Source organism: Papio anubis, chromosome 12 (assembly GCF_008728515.1).
Source record: "Papio anubis isolate 15944 chromosome 12, Panubis1.0, whole genome shotgun sequence".
In the NCBI taxonomy this organism is placed as follows: domain Eukaryota; kingdom Metazoa; phylum Chordata; class Mammalia; order Primates; family Cercopithecidae; genus Papio; species Papio anubis.
In genome coordinates this window covers 79,390,644-79,407,521 of record NC_044987.1, presented here as the reverse complement: position 1 = coordinate 79,407,521, position 16,878 = coordinate 79,390,644, and the positions used below count along the sequence as shown (strand labels likewise).

Sequence of the window (16,878 nt, the reverse complement as noted above, 5' to 3'; positions counted from 1 at the left end):
CGATATGAAAGAGGGATGCAAAGATGGCAGTCAGTGACTCCATCTGGTTGGTGAGTAGATTCTGGGAAGAGGAGCTGGGGAGGGTGGTGTGGATTAACTGGAAAGGACCCTGTAGAAGGCCTTGAAGGCCAGGTGAAGGAGACTGCACCACATGCCACAGGCACCAGGGGAGTCACTAAAAGCATTATGTAAAGGAAGGGCATGGGTACTCTTATTCTTCCAAAAGATTGGTCTTTGAGCAATGTGTGGGAGGGAATGAAAAGAGATAGAGGCTGGGAAAGCGAGGGCTGCCACCAGATTCTGATGTAGCCCTTAGGGCTTAGTGGAGAGCAGCCTCTGGGAGCTCCTTCATAGACAGCCTTGAGCTCAGCCCATGCTACTGGGCTCTCACCTGCATCCTGTTCATGGCCTCCCGGAGCTGGTCCAGCTGGTGGGCAGAACTGAGAGCTTCTAAGCGGATGTCCGTCAGCTTCATCTCCTTGTCTCTCAACTCATTTCGGAGCTGCATGACAGTCTCAGCTTCACTATCCATGCATTCTGAAATCCTAGGGAAAGAGGAATGTTACTGATGAAAGCAGCTCCTTTTAGTCCCCTACTGACCACTGGTCCACGTCAATCATCAGGTTTGTTTAGCAGTAACTATGAATAACCAGCTGCCTGGTGCTTCCTGGGGTGATAATACCAAAAACACCTGAAAACAGACTTTATTCCTTCTCTACATTCTTTTTTTTTTCTTCTTTAAATTGGTTTATTTAGACCACCGATGTTTAAAATCATTGTTAATATAGTTGGATTAACATTTACCATATTATTTTCAATTTGTTGTCCTTTTTCTTTGTTCATATTTTTTTCTTTCACTCTTTTCCTGCCTTTTGCGGTTTCACTTTTTAAATTTTATTTTTATTTTTTTTTTAGAGACAAGATTTCATTCTCTACATTCTTTCTTTGCCGAGCTCAGGCAATTAGAATGGCTTTGGTGTGCCTTTCAGCAAAATTCCAGTAATACAGGGAGAAGCAGGAGCTGGCAAAAGGGAGTAGTAACCTTCCAGTTTGATACCCCCTCCCCCACCATGTGTACACAGCTGAGCTTCCATGACACCACGTGCCCTTGAGTTCCAAACTGACTCAGAGAAGCAGGGTCAGCTATCTGTTTTAAAGATTAGAAATTCCTTTGTCAAACAACTGAGGGGTGATTTTTATTTGCCAAAATGGGGATGAAACCTAAAGATATGCATGGAAGGTGTTAATCTGTTCCTGATCACATTCTGAAAACTCACTCCCCTAAAAATATCTAGACAGATCAACCTTTTTTAGTTCCCTCAGCCCCCACACTGCTTAACACACTCAGGGCAAGAAGGGAAACCTCTTCAGGGAGTTGGAGAACAGACGGGATGGTGTGATATGCAAGCCAAAGTTGTATCTGAAAACTCTGCAACAGCCTGGCTAATTGTCTTCTTTTCTCTGCTGCACACCAGGTCAAGGTCACCATGGGACCCTGTTGAGTTCCTCTTTCTGAAGTGGTGGTTCTTCTAGGCTAGGCTCCTTAATTACTTAGGTTTGCTCTCCAAACACCTGGCAAATCAGCACAAAGTAGAAGATCATAAAAGTCATGATGAATTGCAACGTTAAGAAAGATAGTTCTCTTAAAAAAAATAGTTCTGTGAGTTTCATAGATCTTAGCATCTGGGTTACTGGGTGATCCAGAATAGAAAGCTTTGACATTTCTTGGACTGAAGACAGAAAAACCACCCCAAACACCCCCATTCTCAAGTTCATAAAGTTACAAAGCTGAAGCCAATTATGTCTAAAGGAGATGATGAGCATGTGGTCTCTCCAGAAGTAAACGATCACACGAGTCTGCTCTCCAAGACCCAAGCGATGGGTTTGGGGCCAAACAAAACCTGACCTGTAAAAATGGGTGAGGGTGTGGAACTTTTATTTCCCAAAGGAAAATGATTTATAAAATTGTTAAAAGAGATGAAATTGTATTTCAGGGGCAGAAAGAACTGGAAGAAAAATTTAACACTTGAATAGTCAAATGTTTTTGTTGCTCTTTTCTTGACCTGAACCTGAACTCTTTTGATTTGAGAGACACAGTAAAACCACCTTACGTTTTTAAAAGTTACCAGTCACCAAGGAAGATTTTTAGCTTCAAAATCTAATCCGAAAGAACTCCTGAAAATGATCTAATTATTTCCATCTCACACTTTTGAGAGACTGAAGCCAATAGATTTAGGACGAAAAGGGTGAGAGAGAAATGTCTTTAGAATTTGCAACATCCTTTCTTTCTCAGCTCTCTGTACTTTGAATAGACTGTGGTTTGAGAGGTTTACTGATAGAACCATGGTTTTTTTCTTTCTTTTTTTTTTTTTTTTTTCTTTGGCTTGGGAGGTTTGCAGGAGGAGCTTGCAAAAACTGGTTCTATCTTGAGAAGACTATATTTCTTGGTTTAAATGGAGTGTAAAGTCTGAACAAAATTCCACTGTTATCTCCTGTCTTAGCCAAATCATGTCCTACACAGATCTTGAAGGCTCAGATTCACTGCAGAGAACAGTCTGTTCTGGCTGACACCATGTGAGGCTGGTCTGTCCAGCAGTCCACGACAAGGCACCTTGCTCAAGTCATCTTCACCCGATCGGCACCCTTTTCCCAAAAAGCGCTCAGCAAGAGAGAAAATACCTTCTTGGCACTCACTTTGTGGAACATATCACATGGGTTACTTTGCAGAGCTTGGCTCAAACCCTTGACTATACAAATGGTAGCAAACTGAAATGAAGAAAGTCTGTGTTGGGAGGACTTTGTCCCCTATGCTCCTCCAGAATCAACCAGCTCTCAGAAACACACAATGATGAGGCCTCATGAGATGTCCTATAATGTAGACATGATGTTGAAAACACATTCTTGGCCGGGCGTGGTGACTCATGCCTATAATCCCAGCACTTTGGGAGGCTGAGGCAGGTGGATCACCTGAGGTTAGGAGTTCGAGACAAGCTTGGCCAACATGGTGAAACCCTGTCTCTACTAAAAATACACAAATTAGCTGGGTGGTGTAGCTGTGGTGGTGGGGACTTGTAATCCCAGCTACTCGGGAGGCTGAGGCAGGAGAATTGCTTGAACTTGAGAGGTGGAGGTTGCAGTGAGCCAAGATCGCACCACTGCACTCCAGCCTGGGAGGCAAGAGCGAAACTCTGTCTCAAAAAAAAAAAAAAAAAAAAAAAGAAAGAAAACACATTGTTTTGCAGCAGCCTTAACTAAGCTTTAGTCCCTAATCCTAATGCCTAAGACAGAGCCTTTTCCCCTAGGTCCTTCCCTGACTAGACTTAGGCTATATCACTGATAATTTCATTTCACTTAACATGTTACCTCTGCTTGGCTGCCGGCTCCTCGGGGACCAGAGTTATTCTCTGCATCATTTCTGGCATCTGATCACATTGACATAATGGGTACCTAACAAATGCTTATGGAATACCTAAACAAATGGGCTAGGCATTTGAAGTATATTATTCCATTTCCTTTGTACATTACTCACTCCATAAAGAGGTACTGTAATTATCTCCAGTTTTAAAATGGGGAGGCAGAGACATGGAGACAAACAGGTCCAAGACTGCACTATTTAAAAATGATAGAGGCAGGTTCAAACCTGGCAGGACTGCTTAGCTCTAGAGCCTGTGTTCCTGAACTATACCCACTAGGCGCTCAATACATGCTTGTCCACTTCATAAACTGCTTACTGAAGCAATCTCATGTGTGTTTTTTCCTACTCAGTCCCTTAACTGTGATTCAAGCCTTTTTCCACTGTCTTGTCCACAGTCAGGGCTGGTGGCATACCTAATTTTAAAATGCCTCGAGTGTGGGAAAACGTTGCCTTACCACAACTACCATTCCTTTCGCCCACAGATTGGGGAATTTCCTAAGCCCAACTCCTCTGCCTTTGCTTTTGTCTTTGAACTCCCTCTCACATCTAGATTTGCACATTCTTACAAACCCTTCAAGGTTGGAAATAAGCATTTGCTCTCAGCCTACCCTTTGGAAAACGAGACCAAAAACAAACATCTCCAGTGTGCATGGATGCTGTGGAATGTAAGAAAAGGGCTGGGGAGCCAGGAGTCAACCCCGCCCGATTCCTCTGGGGAAAATGGCTTGGAGGATAGTTCTGTCATGGTCCTGCACAGCTGAGTGCATCGCCGCCTCTCTCTGCTCATCTTACTTGGCCGCCCAGCAGCATCTGGCCCTGTTCCTACTCCCTCCAGCAACCATTTCTCCTCTCTGCTCCCAGGTTTCCTCCCACCTTGCTGGCCAGCGTCTTTAACTCCCTCTTTCTGAACTTAAAATATCAGAGTGCATTAGAGCTCAGTCCTCTTGACCTCTTGTCCTCGTGCCCTCTGATCATCTTTGTCTTCATTCAACCCCTTGGAGAACTCTTCCAGTTATCCAGCTTTCAACACCACCAACGAGTCTGTGTCACCCAAATCTATACCTCTAGGAAGTCCAGGCTGGTTGACCTGGATATGGATGTCTGCTGGGCATCTCGAATTTAATGTAACCAAAGTAGTGCTCCGACTCCTCACTCTGCCCTCATCTGTGTCTCCCACTCATCCCAGGTACTCAAGCTGTAAATCTAGGAATATCCCAGGATGGCTCTCCTCTTTCCCTTGCACTCACATCTGATCCATCACCATACGCTGTTAACTTTTCTTCAAGAATATATCCTAAATCCATCCAGGACTCACCACTCTCATCAGTCGCTCCTTCATTCCACCAAATATTTGAGTGCCTACAAAACCAACAGAGTACCTACCTCCACGGAGCTTCTACTGTAGATCTGGGGTTGGGATTGGGGACAGAGAACAAATAATCAAGGAAAGCCTCTATGTCAGGTGTCCGGGGGCAACATGTGCAATGGGGAAAAATGAAGCAAGGGCAAAGGGACCATGGGGAGCACTGGGTCGTGGCGGAATGTTGGTTTATGCAAGTGAATGGGCAAGGCCTTATTCATTAAGTCACACTGAGCAGAGACCTAAGGAAATAAATATATGAGGGAAGAGTGTACCAGGCAGAGGACACAGGAACGGCACAGGACTTGAGGTGGAGAGTGTGATTGGAATGTTCAAAGAACAGTGGGCCAGAGTGGCTAGGAGGTCCTAGTGATCTCCCTTCCCCATATTCCTTACACACGGAACAGAGACTGATCTTTGTAAATTCAGATTATCTCATATTCCTGTTTCAAACTCCACCACACCCACCCATTATACATGAAATGGGATGCTAATTCACTTCAAGGCCTTGCATGTTCTAGGCCCTCACTATGTCTGTGGCCTCTTCGCATATGTGGGAGGTCACACTGTCCATCCCTCTCTCTCTTCAGACACATCAAACCTGTTTCTACATTAGGCTCCTTGTGTTATTTATTTCCTGGGTCAGGAAGACTGCCCTGCTCACTGGGAGGCTGCGGGGGCAGAGGCTGCTGTGTGTTCACCAAAGCCCATTTCCTCCTTCACTTCCTCCCCTGCAGGTGGCATGGCTTTGAGTCCTGGTCAGTGGACTGTGGGAAGAGGTGACGTAAGCCTCTTCCAGGCCCGGTCCTTAAAAACCCTCCTGCAGGCTCCTCTGTACTCCCCACACCCCCACGCCCACTGGCTGGACACAGAACACTGAGCAGAGGACTGGGCCCTGTGGATGGCGGGGGCCTTATTGTCTACATCACTAGAGGACAGGCCACATGCCGACTAGGACTATCTGCATTGAGTTTGGAGTGAGCAAGAAATACACAGTCATATGTAAAGCTGCTGAGCGTCGGGCTGAGTTTGTTACAGCAGCTAATGTTACCCGCTGAAACTAACCCAGTGGCTCCCCCGGCATGCAGATTCAGCTGAAATGTCACCTACTCAGAGGGCTCTTTCCTGACCACCCCATCTAAAGTTGCTGCCAAGGCACTCTGTATCTCAGCACTGTTTTAATTCACAGCATTAGCCCTTAGAACTCTCTAATTTTCCTAGTTTATTCAGGATTTATTTGTTTAACATTCATCTCCTCTCTTGGTATACAGGGTCCATGAGTAGGAACTTTGTCTTGTACTCTATCGTAACCACAACTGAGAATGGGGCCTTCAGAGTGAAAGTTCAGGAGTGGAATGAACTGTACTATGTCATGTCTCCACTAGTATTTACTCTTCTCAGGGGTGGAGAATCTGTTCAACTTTTTTTTTTTTTCTTTTAAATAGAGACATGGTCTCACTCTGTCACCCAGGCTGGAGTGCAGGGTGATCAGAGTTCACTGCAGCCTCAAATTCCTGGGCTCAAGTGACCCTCCTACCTCAGCCTCCCAAGTAGCTGGGACTACAAGCATGCAACACCATGCCTGACTGATTAAAAAAACCTTTTTTGTAGAGACAGAGTCTCACTATGTTGACCAGGCTGGTTGCCAACTCTTGGCCTCAAGCAATCCTCCCTTCTTGGCCTCCCAAAGCGCTGGGATTACAGGTGAGAGTAACTGCACTTGGCTTGGTTAATATCTTTTTGGTCTCTTCAGAACATCTGGAATAGTGCTCTGCTCAGGTTGCTATATAAAAAGTTTAAACCAATAAATAAAGAAGACATGATGAGTTCCTTTTTCTCCTGGTCAGGAGACAACTGAGTTGGGATGCTTTGGGATGATGGCATGTGTGAGAGTCACAGGCAACTTGTTCTTTACTCCTTCCTTAGGCACTCTGCAGATAGAGGAGGACACACCCTCTCAGTCATTTGTCTAATTCTTCACTCAAAATAACACAGAGCACTGGGCTGGGCACTACAGGGACAAACCGAAGTCCAGTCCCTCAGTGTCCTTTTTCCTTCCTCCGTTCACTTTTACCTCACCCATAACAGTAGGAAGTACACATCCCTGTGGCTACCTCTTACTAGGGTGCTCCCCAAAAAAACAGGAATTGATCATCTAACTCAGTAAAGTGGAGACCCTGACAGGGCCATGTTTCAATAATGGGTGAGCTTAAAAGTCATAACCCCGGTTGGGTGTGGTGGCTCATGCCTGTAATCCCAGCACTTTGGGAGGCCGAGGCAGGTGGATCACCTGAGGTCAGGAGTTCAAGACCAGATTGACCAATATGGTGAACTCTCGTCTCCACTAAAACTACAAAAATTAGCCAGGTGTGGTGGTATGCGCCTGTAGCCCCAGCTACTCGGAAGGCTGAGACAGGAGAATTGCTTGAACCCAGGCAGCAGAAGTTGCAGTGAGCCGAGATCATGCCACTGCACTCCAGCCTGGGCAACAGAGCAAGACTCCATCTCAAAAACAAAAACAAAACAAAACAAAAGGTCATAACCCTACTATCCTCTGTTTCCTCTCTTCCACTTCCATGCAGTTGGTGTGCTACAAAGACCTGGCCTCTGAATAGGCTGATTTTGCCTGTATTCCCTCTACCCTTCTGGTAAAGCCGCTAAGGCAGGGCCTTAGGACACTTATGCTATCTTCAGTGGGCTGGCTGGTTAAGTGGACTTAGGGTCAGCTCCACAGACCTGGACCCCTGAGAATGAAGAAAGAAGGAACAGGATGGAAAAGGTCCTTCATGCATAGTATTTAACTTGACCCTCCCAAGAATCCAGTGAAGTAGATATAATGCACCCTATTTTTACTAGTGAGGAAACTGAAATTTATACAACCAAACTTCTTTCTCTAACCCTATCTCAGTGGCTGTCCTGACCCTGGCCATGACTTCCCTCTTCTCCCAGGCACTATCTCATCTCACTGATAACTTTCCTTGCAGACTACCTGTGCTCCAGTTCTTTAATTCTAGACCTGGTATACCATGGTCTCAAAAGAAATTCAGCCCTACTGGGCAGGGCCAGCCTTTCTTACTGCTGCAGGAAGGAAGCTCCTTTATATCAATTTATCTTGTTCAATTCTTAGGGCTAGGATACAAACACAGAAACCAGTATCCCAAATTGACATATAAAGGTATGGAAACAAAGAGAACTCAAGTAACTTGCTTAAGGCCAACCAGCTAGTTACAGACATTGATATCACCAGAACGAAAACCTAAGTTTCCTTTCTCTTTCAACTTTCCCAGTCCTAAAGCATTGAAAGAACATGCACAGTCCTATTAAAGCAAAGCATAAAGGATCCCAAGGAGCAGATGTGTCATAATAGGACTCCTAGCCATTCCTATTGGAGAGGGTTCTCAGGGGCCAAAGATGTTATCTGACTAGACAGACAGACTTACAGAGAGTTGGAGTGAGAATTCCTCAGCAGTGGGGTGGAACCTGTGGACCCGTTGTGTGGTAACTTTGGTGAGGAAGGCAAAGAAGAATCCGTCATCTCCTCAATGTCTGAATGAGAGGACGCAGATTTCGGGGACTTCTTCTTCCCGAAAGCTTGCTTGAAGGAGCTGCGTAACTGAATATATAAGACTGTCAGTCTCGCAACGGGGGCAACCAATGCTTAGGCCTTGGCAAAACAGAGACATGCACACAAAAAAGCGATTAATTCTCCCATGTTTTTTCCCCACCAATGGAAGAAGTTCCCAAGAGCTCTTTTGAATCAGTGCATTAAGGGAAGAAGAGTTATCTGGTGTTGCCAGCTTGAGGGACTGCACCTGTGGGTAACATTCCATGCCTACTCTTGGTTCAAGACTAGATGCCAACAGCAAGACAGAGCCTGGCTCAGCAGATGGATGTTGGGAAGATGAGGTTACACAGCAACAAAGCAGGATGCTCAGACACGGTGAGGGATGCGGATGAGGTTAGTCGTATCAATGGATGGGTTAGCTTGGTATCTGATATTAAAGTCGGTCTTGCTTACCTCATTGACCTGCCAGAGAAAACGCAAGCAAAAATGGGGAAGGGGGAGGAAAAAAGACAATTTTTTAACAGAGAAAGCCAGTGACAGGGAAAGCTTCGGACTTTCAGACACAACAAGGCTAATAATAAACACCACACACAGGGGAGGTTTCCAGTAGGAGCACAAATCTTTAAAAGCATTGGGGTCATGTTCCTTCCTTCTGAAAGGGAATAGCAGGTTGGGGAGTCCTCTACAATTCCAGTTCTTCCAGCTTTGCCCTGTCTGGCTGAAATGGCTGCCTCCCACCTTCCTGTGCTTCTCATTCTCTTCTTTTCTCTTGTCAGTCACCTCTCTGTGCCTTAACTTTTTGGAGAGGATGTCTTCTTTCTTGAGCAATTCTAGCTTCACTGTTACACTGGCCCTGGATGGCTGCATAGCTCCTTAACCTATCCACTTAGGAGTTTCTGCTATTTGTGTATTTAAGAAGATAATCTAATAAGCAGCAAATTAGCCGTCTCACTTGTTACTCAGAAAATGGTTATTTTAAAGAAATATATTAACCATATGGGGGGAAAAGGAACTAGTATATTACAGTTTCCCCAAATCACAAGATGGATCTGAAAATTCTTTTCCCCCTCCTCTGTTGCAGGAAATGGAGACCTAAACATTTTAATGAGAACATAAAGAATTAAAATGCAATGTCCTTTCTGAATGCCATAATCAGATTTTTCTAGGCCAAAAACTAATGTTTCATCTTGAAAAAAGCCCTTTTAAAAGTAATTTCCTTTTCCTAAAGTCTTTTTTCCTGGTGAAAATACATTCCAGGGGTTTTCTTAGCCATTGAAAAATTCAGAAAACAGGCCATTCTAAAAATTGATGAGATTTTTCTCCCATCAACAGGTTTCACCTATAATAAACCACATGTCCAGCTTGTAGGCAAATCTAGATCCATTTCTCTCCCATTTCCTACTTCTGATCATATTTCCAGAGAGTAGTCACAAGAACAGAAGGATTAGGGACACAAGCCACCAACTGAAATCCTTGCCTCTACCTCTGGTGAAAAGCCAGGTGGAAGAGGAGATTCCGAAGATCAGACAGAGTTAAGCTTTGGGATTAGCTGAGGATGCCAATTATCCATCTTCCCTGATTTGACTGATAACCAGGAGTTGTCTTAAAGCAACATAAGCAAGCTTTATTTCTTGAAGAAAATGGAATAACCACTATTTTTCACAGAAAATATCTCTCTTGTCACTTTGAAAATCAAAGGAGACCATGTTTATCAATTGCATATTAGAGACAGCAATATGAATAAATCCTATCTGTGTTTAGTCACAACAAATAAGTTGACTAAAAGCCATTAGTAACTTAAACAAGAAAATTTAATCAGAATAATGAGAGGGTCACACTAAACTGGCTTTTTAGCTTGCTTCCAATGCAAGTCATTGACAACCAAAATTACTAAATCCCTGACATCTGTATCACTAGACCTCGCCACCCATCCAAGATAACACAAAATGAATGAGAAGTGTACGGAATGAATGAGGACACTGAAGTTACTAGTGAAACACGATGCTGTCAGCACAAATGGGGACCAGGGGCCACTGGTCAACTCCAGATCAACTTGGAATATTCTTGCACTGAAGACAAGGGATAGCAAATCTCAGTCAGAGTTCTGTAGCCTTAAAGAAGAACTAAAAAACTGGATGGAGAGTGGGGGTGGAATTTTTCCAGGAGAGTGGAAAGAACCACTCAAGGCATCACTGTAGAGAAATTCAAATAACTCATTGGGATTATGAATACATGGAGAAACACTATAATAGAGACTGATTCTATAACTTGCTATTTGAGGTACAACCCCTGATTTAGAACTACTTACTAACTTCTAACACTGACATTAGTAAACTTTTCTTTATAGGACATGGTCAAAAAGCTTTCAAAGAGAGGGTTGGTTTGATACTATCCCTTGGCATTTTTGTAAATAAATAGATAAAGACTTACGGCTAAAGATGGGATAACTAGCAATATGCTCAAAAAAATACTTTGGACCTATGAAGAAACCATTTAAGAATAACTTTGCTGTAGTACCTGAAACTTTGTGGCCAACATATAATGAGGAGGAAATGACACATACATGAAATGAAAGATGAGTACTTTATGAAAAGTCTCACGAAAGAGAAAAAAAAATACAAGGTGGTAGGGATGTTGTAGACGCTAGTGTTTTGCTGAGTATAATACTGATTTCAGTAAAAACCCATCCACAAAGCATTTCCTGGGATCTACTCCCAAAGGGCTATGTTCCACAGATAGTAGCTGGGCTGGACTTTATCTGGGGGGGATGCAGCAGCCAGCTCTGCAACTGACTCTGTCCGTCAGTCCCCAGGAGAGTGGGTGTGCACTCACCCAGTTCTTCCTCTTCTTCTTCTTTGAGTCACTCTCTATGTTGCTGCCCACGCTGGAGTGGCTGGTGGCGCTGTTGATGCTGGAGACGCTGTCTGAGGAGTGCTGCCTGCGGATGCGGAGGTCTGCAGACTGGGCAGTGCCATTTCCTGGAGACCAAGGCAGGGTGTATCAGCAGCTGCCCATCTGAGCCCTATTCTTGATCTCAGGATTTTGCCCTTTAAGCAAAACCCACCCACCTGAGGACTACTAGGTGTTTTCCACATAGACGTCAACTCTGTTCCCTGCAGTTGTTTCTAAGATCCTTGAATAGGTGAGTGCATTGCCCTCTTTGGTCAGTTAAATGAGGTCTATCTCTTCCCACTTTACGAAACAGAAGTCAAGGGAGGTGTAGGGAGAATTTCCCCAACACCAGCTCTTAAGCTTTAGATAGGTGTGGAAATGTGCTTGTGAACTGAACAGTCGGCACCTTCATTGCTAGCCCCCTCCCTCTCCTGCTCTCTGGGATCCTGTCACAGCGGCCTTCTTGCAGCCCTTTGGAAGTGCTATGCCTGCCTCATCTAGGGCCCTTCCACGTGAGTATTCTTTTTCCTTGACTCTGTCTGGATATTCCTCCATCTGGATATTCTTTTTCCTTGACTCTGTCCAGCCAACTGATTTGTAAATCCTTCCCATTTCAAAGCTATTATCACTTTTTCAGGAGGCCCAATACACGAAATAACACAGACATTGAAAATGTATGATATCTGACATAAAGTCTGCAGATAGTTTTTCTCATGGGGACAGAACGACACCTAAAGGCTGGTCTTTGAGAACACTGGTTGTAGGGGCAAACCGACTCATCAGATTCTAGCTCCACTTCAGCTTCTCCCTAATCCCTGACCTCAAAAAATGACTCTAGGCCAGGTGTAGTGGCTCATGCCTGTAATCCCAGCACTTTAGGAAGCCAAGGCAGGCAGATCACTTGACGTCAGAAGTTCGAGACCAGCCTGGCCAACATGGTGAAACCTTATCTCTACTAAAAATACAAAAACTAGCCAGGCGTGGTGACGCATGCCTGTAGTCCCAGCTACTCAGGAGGCTGAGGCAGGAGAATCACTTGAACGCGGGAGGCAGAGGTTACAGTGAGCGGAGATTATGCCACTGCACTCCAGCCTGGGCAACAGAGTGAGACTCCGTTTCAAGAAAAGAAAAAGAAAGTGACTCTCATCTATGAACACTAGTGTCCTCATCAGAACAATGAGGGAAGAACAGAATCACACTCACAAGATTGTTGTAGAAAGAAAGCCAGATAATGAAATCACTGAAACACTTAGCACTGCACTTAGAACATAGTAAGTGTTCCATAAATCCTAGCTCTCCATATTACTTCTATGATTACTATTAGTTATTATTATTATGAGAGCTAACTCACCTGCACTCCTACATTACCCCAAGATACACAAGGACAAAATAATTCACTTAGAAATGTTTTCCTGGGCTGGGCATGGTGGCTCATGCTTGTAATCCCAGCACTTTGGGAGGCCGAGGTGGGTTCATCCCTTGAGGCCAGGAGTTCAAGACCAGCCCAGCCAACATGGCAAGACCTGTCTCTACTAAGAATACATAAATTAGCCAGGCATGGTGGCACATGTCTGTAATCCCAGTAACTTGGTAGGCTGAGGCAAGAGAATTGCTTGAACCTGGGAAGCAGAGGTTGCAGTGAGCCAAGATTGCACCACTGCGCTTCAGCCTGGGTGACACAGCAAGACTCTGTCTCAGAAAAAAAAAAGAAATCTTTTCTTGGGCAAATAAGGTAGGAACTCAGTTCAGCTTACCCCATATATCAGCATGTAAATATTAAAGTGCTAGTGAAATTAAGGGTTGTAAAACCACTTTAACGCTCTGCCAATAGAAACATGTTTTCTTCCATTTTTCAGATATATCAGAGAAGAGGATGAACTACCATAGCCATCTTCATAGAGGCCAGAAGTGACTTGATTAAAGGTGTTTGCCTTCCAGGTCCTGCCCGCCTGACATGGAGCTAAATTATGCAGACACTGTCTTCTAGTAAGGAGGTTGCATCATAAGATGTCAGGGGTGGGCGCCTAAGGGCAGGTAGGTCTTCTGGCTAAAGGCTGTTTCCCTTATATTACCTTTGCAGTTGAGCTCAGGTGTGTTAATTACTCCATTAATGGCAGCCTGGGCAGCTGCGTTCTGTTTCTTTAGCAGCTCAATGGTTTTTCTTAACTCATTCAGTTCTGAATCCTAGGGAACAGAAAAAATTATCGGTCAGTCTAAAATAATTCTGTACAGAGTTCAACTGAAGTACAACTTAGCTTCAACACAGGAGGGGAGGGAATGGAGTAGCTCAACAAAACCTTTCAGATGGATCAACACGCATGAACAAACACATAAGAAGAGGATTATAACTACAAGATCTATCACTGATGCCATTATCACTCAATCTGTCATATTTTCACTCAACAGCTTGGACTCCTTACAATTAAACTTTAACAGTTCAAGAAGTACATTAACATCCATACAATAATCTGAAATGAAAGAACAGTATTTTCAAGTATGTTCTTAACTCCAAGTAGGGAAGGTAAAAGTATCCTTTCTGCCTTACCTTCTGCTCGGCTGTCATGGTCAGACTCTGGAGCCTGATTGTCATGTTACCAAGACTCTGTTCAAAGGCTGCCACAAGGTGAGCCTGGAGGGGAAGACACAGTCTCAGTTATACTACCTTGCAAGGCAAGAGTGCTTAGAAGGTGCCTGGCTCTTAAAGATAAAAATCCTGTGGGTCCACTTGATCTAGGCTACTTCTTCAGCCTCCTCTTGAATCCCACTCCTCACCACTCTTTGGGATCCAGTCACTTCAGTCTTCTACTTGCTCAAACACTCCGTGCTCCTTCCCACCTTAGGGCCCTTGTACATCTTTTCTCGTCTACCTGAAATGCTCTTCCTCTCAATCCTTTCTCCCATTCCTTGCCTAATAATTTTTACCTGTCTGTCTAAAAAGTTCTCAGCTTGTAGCTTCAAGACACCCTCATATGCACTCTCACAAGCAAATTGTACTTCTGATATATACTTTGAGATATCACAATTAAAAATACATGCAGTCTTGTAATTGGTAATGTATGTCTGCCTTCTGTACTACATCCTTCTGAACAGGATGATCTTCTGTTCACCAAGTGCTAAGCTCACAGTAGAGGCTCATATTAAGCATGTTAGTAGAATGAACAAACAAAATGGTTGGCATAGTTTGCTTGTTATAATCCTGGTTAATAAAAAGCCACTGAAAGGCCCATCTGCTACCTCCTTGGAGAAATGTTTCCCAGTTCCTCCAGGGGGTTACCACTTTCCCATAGGCTTTCATGTAGTTTTATACACTTCTGTTAGAATATGACATAAGATGTACCATTACATCTTAGAAATAATTTCTAAGAATTTTTAAAAATGCTTCCAGTTATAAGTAAAATAGCATCTAATTTTCAGAGATGTTAAAATACGAAAAAAGAGTAAGTTTATGAATCGGAAAATGTGGCATTTTCCTGACTGCCACTTCCTCTGCAACTCTCTTCAAGGGTAAGAGGTAACTTTGTGCCCCAACACTAAGCTTTTGCCTGTGACACAGAGTAGTAGGTGATATATTAGTTGATTGAATGAGAATCCTGGTAATGTTATTAAAACCAAAAATACAGAATGGAGCTTTTTCAAACAGTCATGCTAAGAAATTTACAGCAATAGACTGAAGAATCCACTAGGCAGCTAGGATCTTCTAATCTCCAATCTCTACTTGTATAATGGAATAGTGGCATGTCCAAGAGTGAGAGGCATTTGGGCAGCAGATGAGAAGGATCACCAGATAGTGCACTTGATGAGGGCTGACACCATGTCTATCTTGCTCCTTACTGTATCCACACTGCTGGTACAAAAACAGCCACTCAATCATGTATGTTGGATGAGTGATTAAAGGACTGAAAAGAAAAGCACTTAGATGAAGGAGGAAGTGTATAGGACAGGGGAAGGGAACAGGATTTAGAGTTAGAGGTCTTCAGCTCTCCCTGTAGTTCCTTCTGAATACCCATAACACTGAGCAAATCGCCTAATCCTACTAGCCTCAGCTTCATCTATGAAATGGTACCAATATCTATTTTCCCCCCAGGGTTATTTTCACCTAGATGAAACAAAACCGGTGAAAATGGTCTATGAACTGTTCAGGTAGTGCAAAACACAGGAACGCATGGACACTTGTGGGGAAATAAGGAGGTTTGGGAATGAGAAAGTGACAAACTATGAGAGGAGTGAGAGTACCTGAGAACACAGGGGTAGAGACGGGGAGTAGAAACACAGTGGGCTACAAGAGGGATGAGAAGGGCAGAGGATGCATGACAGAGGTGAAATTTGATCATGCTGTGAAATTTGAGAGGAGGAGATGACTGACGCACACAGTGAGGTATCAACGCTGGATAAGCATCAGGGGCGGGTGGGAAGAAGCTATTGCTGTGCGCTGTGAGGAGGCACAGTGACATTTCAATCTAAGGAAAGATGTGAGGGGTAAAGAGAGGCCTGTTATTAGACTTCATCAAAGAGGGATGGCGGAGGCTAAGACATGTCCAGAGTCAACCGTTGGCAGGGAGCATTTCTATTTGTAGCAGAAATGTTAAGTGGAATAGTTAGCTTCTCTCTGATTGCACTCCCTCTCTCTATTAAAAATGGAGACAGGCCAGGCATGGTGGCTCACGCCTGTAATCCCAGCACTTTGTGAGGCCAAAGCGGGCGGATCCTGAGGTCAGGAAATCGAGACTATCCTGGCTAACATGGTGAAACCCTGTCTCTACTAAAAATACAAAAAAAAAAAAAAAAAAAAAGAAAAGAAAAGAAACTAGCTGGGCATGGTGGTGGGTGCCTGTAGTCCCAGCTACTTGGGAGACTGAGACAGGAGAATGGCGTGAACCCCAGAGGCAGAGCTTGCAGTGAACTGAGATCGCACCACTGCACTCCAGCCTGGGTGACAGAGCGAGATGAAACTCTGTCTCAAAAAACAAAACAAAACAAAACAAAAAACAAAAACATGGAGACAGTGCCTCTGCATTGTAAAATAAAGAGATATGCTTTACTTTGCCCTGGAAAGTGTGGCAAAACCAAAGCCAATCAATTTAAGACAGTCACATAGTTGACAAAGGAAACAGGCCAGGGCCTGGATGTCTAAAAGAACATTTGCTAACCTCATATTGCAAATGAATGACAAAGCTAAGTGTAAATGACTGGATTTCCACTGATTTCAGTTCTGCATCTGATTGTCATCCATGACTCCAGTTACGGGCATTCCTATTGTAAACAGGCTAAATGCCCCAATAATAATAATAATAATAAAAAAGCAGAGTTGCAATCCTAGTCTCTGATAAAACAGACTTTAAACCAACAAAGATCAAAAGAGACAAAGAAGGCCATTACATAATGGTAAAGAGATCAATGCAACAACAAGAGCTCACTATCCTAAATATATATGCACCCAACACAGGAGCACCAGATTCATAAAGCAAGTCTGTAGAGACCTACAAAGAGACTTAGACTCCTACACAATAATAGTGGGAGACTTTAATACCCCACTGTCAATATAAGACAGATCAACGAAACAGAAAATTAACAAGGATATCCAGGACTTGAGCTCAATTCTGGACCAAGCAGACCTAATAGACATCTACAGAATTCTCCACCCCACAT

At 43.8% G+C, this 16,878-nt stretch overlaps 1 protein-coding gene across 13 annotated transcripts in view; it reads right to left on the bottom strand.

Moving 5' to 3' along the window:
• NAV2 (neuron navigator 2) overlaps positions 1–16,878 on the bottom strand; it is a 768,631-nt gene that overhangs the window by 30,002 nt on the left and 721,751 nt on the right. For 10 of the 13 annotated variants that reach the window (XR_002517349.2, XM_021926842.2, XM_021926846.2 and 7 more), the window contains 6 exons: positions 13,778–13,861; positions 13,305–13,416; positions 11,173–11,318; positions 8,794–8,802; positions 8,216–8,388; positions 392–545 (listed from right to left, as the gene is read on the bottom strand). Coding sequence is in view for 12 of the 13 variants with exons in the window: in XM_021926842.2 (XP_021782534.2) it covers positions 392–545; positions 8,216–8,388; positions 8,794–8,802; positions 11,173–11,318; positions 13,305–13,416; positions 13,778–13,861 (678 nt within the window). In the remaining variant the exon portion in view is untranslated. The remainder of the gene's footprint in view (positions 1–391; positions 546–8,215; positions 8,389–8,793; positions 8,803–11,172; positions 11,319–13,304; positions 13,417–13,777; positions 13,862–16,878) is intronic. The other 3 variants (XM_021926835.2, XM_021926838.2, XM_021926839.2) reach the window with 1 other exon arrangement.